Here is a 12,139-nt window from a genome sequence, read left to right as displayed (position 1 = left end):
CCGCCTACTCACTAACGAGTCTAGGAGTCGCCGCTACCGCCTACTCCCTAACCTGAACCGAACACCTAACCCTATCCTAACCTAAACCATATCAAATAGTGACCACAGTAGCGTTCCGGCCTATTACCCGGACCGTACCCACGGTACCGTTCCTGGGGCAAGCTACCCATGGGGGACATAGACCTTCTATGAGCGCTGCTTGCCTTAATGTGTTTGCGCGCTGCGCGGCAAGGCGGCGAATTTGTTGCTGCGGGACTCCGTGCTTTGCCAAGCAGTATCTACAATAGTCACGTTGTAAAAGACTGCGCACGCGCCACGCACCCACCACGGTGCTCGCCAGTATTCGCCGGCCCATGCGAATATTTTGTTTCCAAACGGTATAACATAGCAAAAGGAATATAGCCGCCTTCTGATTGGTTTGCCTTCGATTTCTTATATATTATTATATAAGATTATAGTGTTATATTTTTATATGAGTATATGTTGTAGGGTTAGGGTTTAGGGTTAGACGGTTAGGCGTTAGGGTTAGGGTTAGTGTTAGTGAGTTAGCGGTACACTTCTGTTAGTACAAAGTCTGGTACACTTTGTGCGTATACATTATATGTTACTCGGGTACCACATCTCGGCGCTTCAAGGATAGAGACATGGGCGTCCCAATAAAACCAATGCTCATTTACATCAATATACAATAAAATATAATATTACCACTCAAAGTATTTAGGTTAGGGTTATGGTTAAGGGTTAGGATGGGGTTATTTTACGGAGCTTAGAGCTTAGGCGTTAGGGTTAGGTTTAGGAGCCTAGAGTGTGCCTTTTAATTGCCGACTCCCATGTTCTCTATCCTTGGGCTCCATATCGGCCGTTACCCTGTTACGACAACGCACCCTCCTTCAGCACTCACTAGACCCGTACGACGGTTACTATACTAGGCGCTAGTAGAGTACTAGCGGCTACGATCAGTTACACTAGAGCTAACGTACTGCGTATCTCGTTGACGCTAGTATGAGCTATTACTAGTACGGTCAGCTAGTATCTAGTAGTAGCCTAGTGTTTACACCCTGGAAGGTCCAGTCCGAAACTGTAACGGTTAGACTAATCCGACCACCGGCCTACGAAATAAACAGACAATTCGGCGCAGCTTATTAAGTTAACTATAACTGTATAGCTAGACCCTCTCTAACCCAAACGGCATGATATGTGCTTAATTCAACTCAAACCCATTGTTGCTTATTAAAGAAAAACATACTAAAAAGCTACTTTATACCTCACTTACAGAAAGTTCGGGAAAAGTTTTTGGTAATATTAGAGGGATTTTGGCTACAAGTCAGTGGAGGCTTGAATCTTGCCAAATGTTCCAGCCAATTGAAAAGGCGCCGTAAAATTCCTTTTCTTTCCCGTTTGCGGGAAAAACATTTCGCTGCGTCGGCCACGCCAGCGTATGCTGGTCGAACGCACGTGCGCTTGCACGGCCAGCGCGAGGGCACTCGTCGAGCGAACGGGCCGGATCACATCCGAGCGCGGTCCGGCACGGTCGAAGGTTGCGTCAAAACATGCTCACGTATCTGCAGCCAGCCGCGCGTAAACGCGGCAGCCATCGCAATTTGCAGATAGACCGCGCCCCCCCACGTGGGAGCGCCGGTACGACACTTCGTAAAAAAGCTTTGTGATAGACAAACGTCTATACCGGCGCAGTAGTGCAGTCATCGCCGTTACCGGTTTGCCAACGACGCTGAGCGCTGTCATCGCTGATTTGACAGCATTTACTTGAGCGTTTCTTGTAGGAGCCACTACGTTATTAGCCATGAGGCGCGCCACCCAAAAAACGTTTAGTCGGGCCGTTGAGATGGCCTACTGCTGTTCCATCGCGAAATGTGTTCGGTGGATTCCGCCAGTTTTCGCGTAATGCATTTTTCAGACCCCTTGTCTTCCAGTCATATCTGTCTAGAAAGTGGACAAAAATGGGGCCTCGGCGCGTGCGTATTCGCGTTGGGGCGCCGGCCTTCGCCGCGAAGCTGTGCGCTGCGCCGGCAAAAACGGGGGCCGCATAGTCCCTGCTCTTCATGTGCTTTGCCTCAAAGCGACCTGCCACTGATTTGGTGCTGTTACTACTTAATGCTGCGAAGCTGTGTTCACAAAAATCCAGTCTTGATCTATGTACAAATGAGGTATTTCCTTTGCATGCTTCAATGCTCGCTTCTGGACGGTAAAAGAGCCGGCCATCATCCCGCAGGCGCTAGCGAGGATGACACTTTGTGTTTTCCCAATCACAGTCCACGCCGCCCCCTTTTATTGATCAAAAATTTGTGAGTACAATATTCATTCGGACACGGAATCGCCGATCTCAGGAACTAGGGCATTCTCAATGCTAGGCTAGAACGGTTTCATACGATTAGAGTTTCAGCCCAAATACGTAAATAATAAACACGCTGTTTTGCCGCACAGACTGCCTAAGTTCTTTTTCTTTCATTTTCGCATATCTGTAGGCCGATAAGCCCCGCCTTATTTGTTGTTGATATGGCATTGAATTGGGGCGTCAACGACGTTCGAGCTGACTCCTGCTACCTACTGCAAGCCCGTTGACTTTTCGTTAAATAATGAAATGCCCCGGCGATGCCATTTCGCCCCATCAAAGCACGGTAAGAAAATTCTGGCATTTCACTCGCTATCGCAAGTCAACGCAGCGCGTCATTTCATTAAACATTTGTGTATTCCATAAGTTTCACTCATTGCTTCCTATAGTTATGATTTCCACAACTTTTTGCCTCTTTTGCCCATGAATAATTGCATACGAATCACTGCTATGTGATTAAGCTTGTTCACGGCACAAGCCTGTTTCTGCATTAAATTGCGCCTTCGAGTCCAGGTAGGTCATTCGACAACGCAGCAGGTGTGACCCGTAACGGTTCTTTGTGCTCGCGGCACTTGGCCTAGCAGCGCGAGCTACGCGTAGACGTTTGCTGGGCCCAGCTCCAGGCCTCGCTGGCCTGTGCATGGCCCGTGTTTAAGTTGTAACTAGTTGTTTGAGTATTAAAACAGCATTAAACCTATACAATAAATGTGATATGTTCTTACGAACGAGACATAACAATAAATGATTTTATTTAATAATAATTCATAATAATTAATACAGTTTTTCAGCTTCTGGACTCGCCCCTATCATAGCTGTTATAACCTTCCTATATTAATTCCTTAGGCTATAAAATATTGTTGCGTGCAATTTTTTATATTAACTTGCGTTTGCCTATTAATCACCTCGATCCTTTCTTTGTTTCGTGAATTTTTATCATAACTATTATATTTGTTTTTGTTCATAGTATTAAATCTAATCTTTTTGATTCAGCCTAATCTAGCGCGGGCTAAACCGACCTAGGCTCTCCGACTGTACACGTCGTACGGCAACTAGTAGCCATATGTAGTGTTAAGCTGAAGAATGAACTTGTGGTAATCTCACGCCCAGCCCATGACTTAGCGAGTTTTTTTAATATTATATTAATAACCCTAATTTTCTAGGAATATCGTCCATATAATCATTGTTCAGTCTTCTAAAACTACAGACCATCCGCTGACCGCTTGTGGAGACGTGCGCCGGGCCTCGATTTGGCGCGACGTCTCCACTGCGGACACGCTTCATACTTGAACATCCCCGCCGGTCGCGTGCGCATATCCCGCCTCGGAACTGCGCGGTCTCATCCAGCGCGCAAGCCGCTTAGGCATCAACAGCAAAGCTGCTGCACGCCAATCTTGTATCATGGTTCTCTTCTGGTTTTGTAGATTTTTGTTATGCCACCGGTTGTCCCCGTGTTACCAATTTCACCTTGCGCTTGTAATGAAGTCCGATCACTTCAGGATCAGTAATTTACCGGTCAGTATTTTATACATCTCAATCATGTCACCCCTCACTCTCAATCATGTCACCCCTCACTGTATGTTGAGCGGTAGAAAAGACTGTGCTTGCGCTCCCATATCTACTTATGTCGCTAGACATTTACATATAGGCTGGGCATACAATGATACATCATGCATAAACTACATATGACTATTACTATTAGTATTATGCCAGGCAATGTAGTAATAGTGCGTTTACCGCATCCTGGGCCTTGCCGGTAGCAATGCCTGGTACTGCCCGCTGAGCATCATCATGGCAATGCGTACTCATCATAGGGTAGTACTAGTATGTAGTAGAAGTCCCCTGTGGCCAAATGTCTACTATTACTTTATCTTTGAGACGAAACGTCCTCGATTGCATTGTTTTCATTTTTGATTCGACTCCATCGTTTACAATTTGCCTCAGCCATAAACTTTTTGCAGCTTAAGCGAGCGTAGGTAAAGTTGAGAAGGTAAACAGCTCTATGGCGCCCTCTTTCGTCAGACATTTAAGTCTAAAATGTGTGATTGAAAGTTGTGATTCATTTTCGGAGAAGCCGAGTTCGTGCGGGAATATGAATTATGAATATATCAAGCTTTTTTAATATTCCAAATACCTCAGAATCTTAACATTGGAGACTGTGAATCTCCCGTGGCTCGGATGACCACGTAAAATGGGGAATACTAGTGGTCTCCAGAAATACTAGCCAATGGGGACGTAAAAGAACCACTGAAGACGCAAAAAGAACTCTGGCTGTGACCATGCACCCTCAGTGCCATTTGGCTAAAGGCTGACTACGTGAACTGACTGATAAATAAGAATAAGAATAAGAAATAAGAAGAAGGAATAAGAAGAAGGAATAAGAAAATAAGAAGAAGGAATAAGAAAATAATAAGAAGAAATAAGAAGAAGGGATAAGAATAAGAAATAAAAAAGAAGGAATAAGAATATGAAATAAGAAGAAGGAATAAGAAGAAGGAATAAGAATAAGAAATAAGGAATAAGAAGAAAGAAGAATAAGAAGAATAAGACGGAATATGAAGAAGAATAAGAATAAAATTCGCCGCACATTCCAAAGAGAGAATCAGCTAGTGCCTTGTGAAATACAAAAGAGGGACCCCAAGATACAAGATACAAGATACAAAAAGATAGGACGTTTCCAGTCGATCGTTTCACTGAGATTCCCACTTTCTCAATCCTACCTAATACAATAATGTCATGTCGGTCAGACTTTATTTGGATGATAAATGAATATATTGTTGACTGTACGGCTGCATGTATAAATTATTTGTAGGATTTAATAATAGTGTAAGCGTAGTTGTATTTAAGGACGCGTTTGTTTCGAGCAGTTCCAGATGTTTTATACCTGGTGACAGCGTTATATTTACTAAAATTATAAATTAAAAAAACTAGATTGCTTTTGAAATGTTTAAATGTAACTTAATAATGCTTAATAACTTAATAATATAACTTAATAATGTACGCTTCACCGATTATATAATGAATTATACGTGATAAAATATTAATCACCCGATATATATGATTATATATAGTGATTATGTATACATGGCCGTCCGAAAGTGCGGTCGCACCCCCTTTTTTCCAAAGTTTACCCAGGGAATTAATTATTTAACCGGCAAATGAATTCGTTGCGCAAGTGTTAGCGTAGGGCCAATATTTTCGCGTGTTTATGCAGAAAGCTTTTGCATCGCGCGTATAAAACTTTGGATTTCCAAAATTATTTCTGAAATATTGGTCATAAATTGTGTGCAAAAATGCTCCAAAATAAGGCTCAGATTGCACCAGAGAGCATCTAAAACCCGTGAGCTTCCAGGACCCCGGACCCCGGCCGCAAGGGACTTCGCGCACGTGAAGCGCACATTATTTCACAGAAATTTTTAAGTACGTACTCCTGTCATGCCCCCCCCCCCCCCGTTGAAAAAGCTTGGGACGGGCCTGTATATATATATATATATATATTATAAAGTATATATATTATGTGTGTGTGTGTGTGTGATGTGTGTGTGTGTGTGTCGTGCGCTGCGCTGCGCTGCGTGCGTAGCATGCGTGCTGTGTGTATGTGTGTGTGTGCGACGCGTGTGCGCTTGGTCGGGGTTCCTGTGTGTGTGTGTGCGTGTGCGCGTCCGTGCACTGTGCGTGCGGTCGTGCTGTGTATGCTGGCCTGATTGTGCGTAGCGGTACGGCACGTCCGTCCGATATACAACGTGCACACATAAACTCTGCACAGCGCACTATATAAACTTGCACACTATACATATATAGGATGTATGCCCTACACAGTAAAGCTAGTATAGGCAACAAGCTACAGAACATGACTTATATTGAAATTCGGCGAGCAAGTACATGGGGTATATACATAATATATGCAGTAATGTATATGCGATGAAGAGTAGAAGTATATATATAATATATATATATATAGTAATATTATATTATATATAATATACTCAGGAAGTAGTCATAATAGGCAAGGAGTGGAAATTCGTCATTTACGTAAGCCTTATAATACCTACGATTTAACTACGCTTTAACTCATCCAACTTCAAACTCAAAATCGCGTACACCAGTACATTCGCCTGTACACTAGCTACACAGCTACAGCACTCGTGCGAAATCTTTTCCTCGTATATACACCCGCACATCCGGGAATACAGACTAAAAGCTACGATCACGATGTATTCCATTCTGTTAGCCAGCAAACTCTTATGCGCTTCAGAGCCTAAATTTGAAACAAAATGCATGCTAACTAACGCCTCCGGCGCATGCGGGAAACACTCTACTCGCGATGCGGAAATAGTTGACACGCTGAAGAATTGGACATCGAGCGCAACACTCGGGAGATAACCTTGTGACCCAGCATACAGCTACATACGGGCCATACCAGCACTTAACAGGTTGGGTATGCCCTCCCCCCCACGGCACGCACCGAAATCAGCTAGCAATCTCCCAGCGAGCCCACACCGCATCGCGAGCGTTAGTAGCTGCCTTTTTTGTTTCAAATTAGGTGAACGGCATCGAGTTTTGCTGGGGCAACAGAATGGAGAATTGTGTCGTACGGTTTTAGTCATGTATCTCCTGTGTGAATTGGATGTATTACGCGTAGTAATCGTAGTGTATGTTAACGCTTTAGTAAATGACGATATTTCCTTGTTTATTGGAAGTTCACATCCTTACCCTTTTCATCTATTATATAGTATTATATATATATATATATATATCATATATAGGATATGTGTATAAATGGTATATTCCATATTTTAATTCACATATGCTCCCAGGTCGCTCTTCGCTAAATCCAGTAACATGTTTATATAATAATATAGAAAAGCTACGTCAATTGTCAGCTTATCAATTTTATTGTTTGTATAGTTATTGGCTTACTATTGCGGCAAAAAAACCCTTCTGGTTGTCTACAATACACTGCAAGCTGAAGAACATCTATATCTCAACACACACACGTATCCCATTACTTTAAAAGATGCATGCTTTCGCTGTTTAATATTACAAACGTTTATCCCTTTCAAGGTTACAGCATAAAAACTCCAACTAGAACCAATATAAAATATTCGGAAATACACAATCACATACCGACTATATCAGAAATGAAGAACGGTGATAGACACTGTTAGTAGTTGCCATTTTGATTCGAACTGATATAACACTCTGGTTTCAAATTAATAAGTAATACATTCAAAATAGTTTCCTACTCAGTTCAGTTTAAGTAACCACTGACCAGATGGTTATAGTCTAATCTTAGTCTACTAGAATGACATTCATAACTAGAAAGGGCAGTTGTCGCCAACTACATGTATCCCCCGTGATCTAGTATTAATGAAATATCTCTGTAAGGACGTAGAAGGTAGGTAAAGTTAAATAAGTCACAAAGACAAAGGTTTGTTACACAACTCATCTGCCTGAGATGTGCAAGTATGTTAAAATTGGTTGCCTTAGGAGTTTTGGTATGCGACACATCTTCTCCTTAAGATGTGTAAGTATACGAAGTTTGCTCACGCTAGGTCAATTAGGGGCCGAGTTATAGAGCGGAAGGGAAATATGATGAAGGTCAAGGTCAAGGTAAATGTCAAATAAAGGTTGCAGTGACCTGGTTTCGGTACGCGACACACCTTCTCCTCAAGATGTGTAAGTATACCAAGTTTGGTCGCGCTAGGTCAATTAGGGGCCGAGTTATACAGCGGAAGAGAAATATGATCAAGGTCAAAGTAAAGGTCGTAGTGACCTGGTTTTGGTACGCTGCACACCTTCTCCCCAAGATGTGTAAGTATACCCAGTTTGGTAGCGCTAGGTCAATTAGGGGCCGAGTTATAGAGCGGAAGGGAAATATGATCAAGGTCAATGTCAAGGTCAAATAAAGGTCGCAGTGACCTGGGTTTAGTACGCAACATACTTTCTCCCCAAGATGTGTAAGTATACCAAGTTTGGTAGCGCTAGGTTAATTAGGAGGCGAGTTATAGAGCAGAAGGAAAATATGATCAAGGTCAAGGTGAAGGTCAAATAAAGGTCGCAGTGACCTGGGTTTTTGCGTACGCTGGGCACCTTTCTCCAAGATGGTGTAGTTATGATATATTTTGGTCTGCTAGGTAATTAGAGGTGGTTATTTTGGGGAGGGAAATGTCTGCAGACGGCTGGCGGCGGGCTGACAGACATTAAAACATAGTATTGCCGCCGACTTCGTCGCGGGGGATACCCAATACCATAACCAATTATTTGTTTTGATTTATTTGAGGTGTTTTCATCATACATACGATTATTAACCAGCATTTTATTTCGTTTAAATTTTCAACAAGGAACTTTCTAACATGATACAGAGCTTTGAACGAACCAAACTTGACCTTACTACTTCAAACTGCATGCACAGTTCTCATAGAGTTTAATTACACTCGTTAGTACTTGTGGACAAGCGATATTGTATGTAAATCAAATCAATGCCATTGCAGGCTTGCTTGGTAAAATCTTCACAGTGATTACTACAACAAGCATGGCTTCTTGGAACATTGCAACGTTCACTTGATATATAATTTTTTATCAATATAATAATGCGTTATAAATTAGCAGTCATCTTTCATTATACTGTCGGCAATAAGTGTAGAAGGCACTTCGAAATTACAGTTAGACAGACTACATGTACTAGCCTGTGTTTCCCTTACGTTTTTCATCGATCTGTATTAATTTAGTGCTACACTCTTACAGAATTATGTAACGTATTTTCAGCGAATATGTAATACAACTTGTAGATCAGCATGGGAATCGAAAAGCTTACATACTACTTGAAGTATTGTATGCTGTAAAAACCTATATTACACAATCAATTCAAGGATTCACATAGCGGTCCTATATATCAGAGAGTTGCCGCCATGACGGTCGGAAATCGGGTCATCGTTGGTCGCTGGACGATGTTGTTTCCAGTAATGATACGCACGGCTTGATGGCCGTAAGAAGTGTCGATTAATTTTTCATATGGCTTGCGAACGATTTTGATGTTACTATTTTCTCAGGATCTAGATACACTAGAAACATGTGCTTGCTTAATCTCTTGTAAATTTTGAGTTTAGTGAAGCCACGGTTTGTCTAATTAATATTCTACGGACATTGTTCGGTAATCCATTACAGGCGCTGTACTTAAGCGGAGCGGTGTAGATCCATTTGGAAACAAAATGGCGTCAAATCCTGAGTTGGCGCATCTCTCTGTATACAGGGACCCTAGATTCACACTGCCAATAAACGCAACATATATAAGCTATAAATTAATTGCAAAGGCACAAATTGTATTTTGAACATCATAGTACAGTTCACACATGCATTTATAACAACTATACCCCTATTTATGATGTAAAAAGAACATTAAGTCTCAATTTCTTTTTGCATTTACCCCCCAAAATTTCCTTCTGTGACACTGATACTCCCTGTCTAACATTCCTCATACTGTAATATTAGGTACTGTTGCTATAATAGTAGTGTTTAAAAAATTCTAACATACACAACATGTACATTCATGAAGGAGCCAGTTGTGTCAGTCATTATTATAAATAGGTGGGTCATTTAGAAATATTGCAAAGGCCTCGCATAGCATTCAAAACCATGACGCAATGCTAAGTCCAAACGTTTCTTGAGAAACCACCGAACTACGTTATGTCACTGCTGATTACACATGTTACATATGTATAAACATAAATGGCTACATATCACAAACATGTGCAGTTCCCTGCACTCAATAAATCAGCTATGGTTGCATGGATACATTACACAGAACACTTTGAAAGTCCTGTTGAATCCATTCGATCTAGAACTTTATACATTTTTAAACCAGAAATGCCAGAAAAGTCCAGAGTCCATAAAAGTGCACGCATAGCAAATCAATTTGGAAAATGATCAATCTAAGCATTGCAATGTATTGATACACATCCACGAAATACAGGTTATCAATATCAGACTTTGAAAAATATAATCAGATTTTAGTACATGCACTAGGCTCTTATATGATTCACAACAGATGGCACAAAATAATTCGTACATAAACTCAAGGCCAAAATAAATGTCAGTGGGGATTGCTTCCAAGAAAACTTGGCCAATCAGAGAACTTCAGGCAAAAACTGGGACTGTTTATCAAAGCTCAGCGTGAGAACAGCTACGTTTACACAATATTATTTAAGGTAACTTAGGGAAGACCATGTTTCTAGTTTGTATAGATACAAATGTAAAATCAGCACCTTAACAGAGCTTAGAAGGACCATTTTAATAAATGTGATTGGCTAGGAACGCAGCTTCATAAGGACTTCTTCAGACATGTGCAGCATACTATATATATGTGAATAAGCCAATAACACAGTCAGGCACACTAAACAATGTAATAAACCCAAGTTTATATAGTAAAAATAATTTAATAAAACCATACACGTACCTAAAGGCTATTCATAAGAGCTGTCATGTGCAAAACAATCTTTAACAATTACACTGTGATCTAGCAAACTATGGTATTTCTTCACAGTCTGATGCTTCAATGGCTGCATTTTAGTTAAATGTTAAAGATTTTACACCTATATTTAATATTTTCCATCCAGCTACAATTTTTATCACTCAAATCTCATCTGAAATGCTCACTTGCAATCTAGAATTGAAATTTGTTTAAATTGACTGCATTCACCAAAATAGCCTCAAGGCAGAATGAATGTGCAACTATCAGAAAACTTGATATGTTAACTGTTGAAGGGACTTAAGAGTGCATTTGTGCACACTTGATAACAATGGCTTTAAAAGTTACCTAGCTTGAAACCTGTCTCGGTATGCGACACAGCTAGACTCAGAAATACTAGCATCTCTGGTTGTTTGGTGTGAATTATCTTAGCCATAGTTTTAGTCTGAATGCATCAACACCATTAAGGTAGTACCTGAATAGCCTCTTGTCTCTTACAAACCCTAGATTTTCGTACAGATGAAGAGCACCTCGGTTTGTCACCTCTGTCTCCAAAACAACCTGTGAATGGAAATGTCCCTTTAGACACATTTTAAATGCAGAATGAATCATTAAAAACTGCATAAAGTCCAATTAAATCATAGTCACATATTTTTCCTTACCATGCTTGAGGTAATATTTACTATCTAAGACATTCTCGATTGGTACATGCTTTACACGGTTCTATGTTGTATTATAAGATCACATTAAAAAAATCAACTGCGAATAAGATAATAAAAAAATGTTTCGTCTTCAGATGATTCAGCACCGATTTAAATGAAGTGTGTTCTCACAGCACATGCAGGATAGTCAAAATAGGTATTAATGTACAACAATGTATTTGCAGTAAATTAAAACCAACTGGGGTAGAGGTATGTAACAGATAATCAGATAAATAACAAGAGCCGCACAGCGTCTGGGCTCATCTGGGGTCTGTTGCTACGGTTATGAACGTACAATTTCAGTCGTGCGTAGTGACACATTTGTTAGGCGCAGATATAGACCGGGAGCCCAGGGGGGTCAGCCTAGCTGGAAAGGAAACCAATTTTCATGCATATAGCAATGATTCGTGTACATACCCATGTAAGGAAATGTAAGTCTGGCAGGCAGCCGTTGGTGGGTGTGGTCAGTGGGGTCATTTGAAAGGCACCCCAAAATTGAGCTAGATTAGCTGGAAAGGAAACCCCATGAAACCTATTGGAAAATGTTCGGCATGGTCCCAGGTATCAGGAATGGACACTGCCAGAATTTTTCGAATCTCTCGGCGCCGCTTTTGATCTCTCGGC

At 41.2% G+C, this 12,139-nt stretch overlaps 2 protein-coding genes across 3 annotated transcripts in view; both read right to left on the bottom strand.

The window, feature by feature from the left end:
* LOC106814945 (general transcription factor 3C polypeptide 3-like) overlaps positions 1–4,337 on the bottom strand; it is a 33,924-nt gene extending 29,587 nt beyond the window's left edge. Inside the window, exon 1 of one of the 2 annotated variants that reach the window (XM_014819336.1) lies at positions 4,085–4,337. In XM_014819336.1, the coding sequence (XP_014674822.1) occupies positions 4,085–4,159 (75 nt within the window). In that variant the 5' untranslated portion in view covers positions 4,160–4,337. Of the gene's footprint in view, positions 1–147; positions 153–4,084 lie in introns of those variants that run through there. The other variant, XM_014819337.1, reaches the window with a different exon arrangement.
* A 5,200-nt stretch (positions 4,338–9,537) lies between these two features.
* LOC106814949 overlaps positions 9,538–12,139 on the bottom strand; it is a gene marked incomplete in the record, with an annotated part of 7,931 nt that continues 5,329 nt past the window's right edge. The window contains 1 exon segment of the mRNA XM_014819343.1: positions 9,538–11,375. Within this exon segment, the coding sequence (XP_014674829.1) occupies positions 11,238–11,375 (138 nt within the window).

The sequence above is a fragment of the Priapulus caudatus genome, unplaced genomic scaffold (genome assembly GCF_000485595.1).
Source record: "Priapulus caudatus unplaced genomic scaffold, Priapulus_caudatus-5.0.1 Scaffold1011, whole genome shotgun sequence".
Taxonomy (NCBI): Eukaryota; Metazoa; Priapulida; class Priapulimorpha; order Priapulimorphida; family Priapulidae; genus Priapulus; species Priapulus caudatus.
The sequence above is the reverse complement of the archived record's forward strand: the minus strand, read 5'-3'. Positions and strand labels throughout refer to the sequence as shown.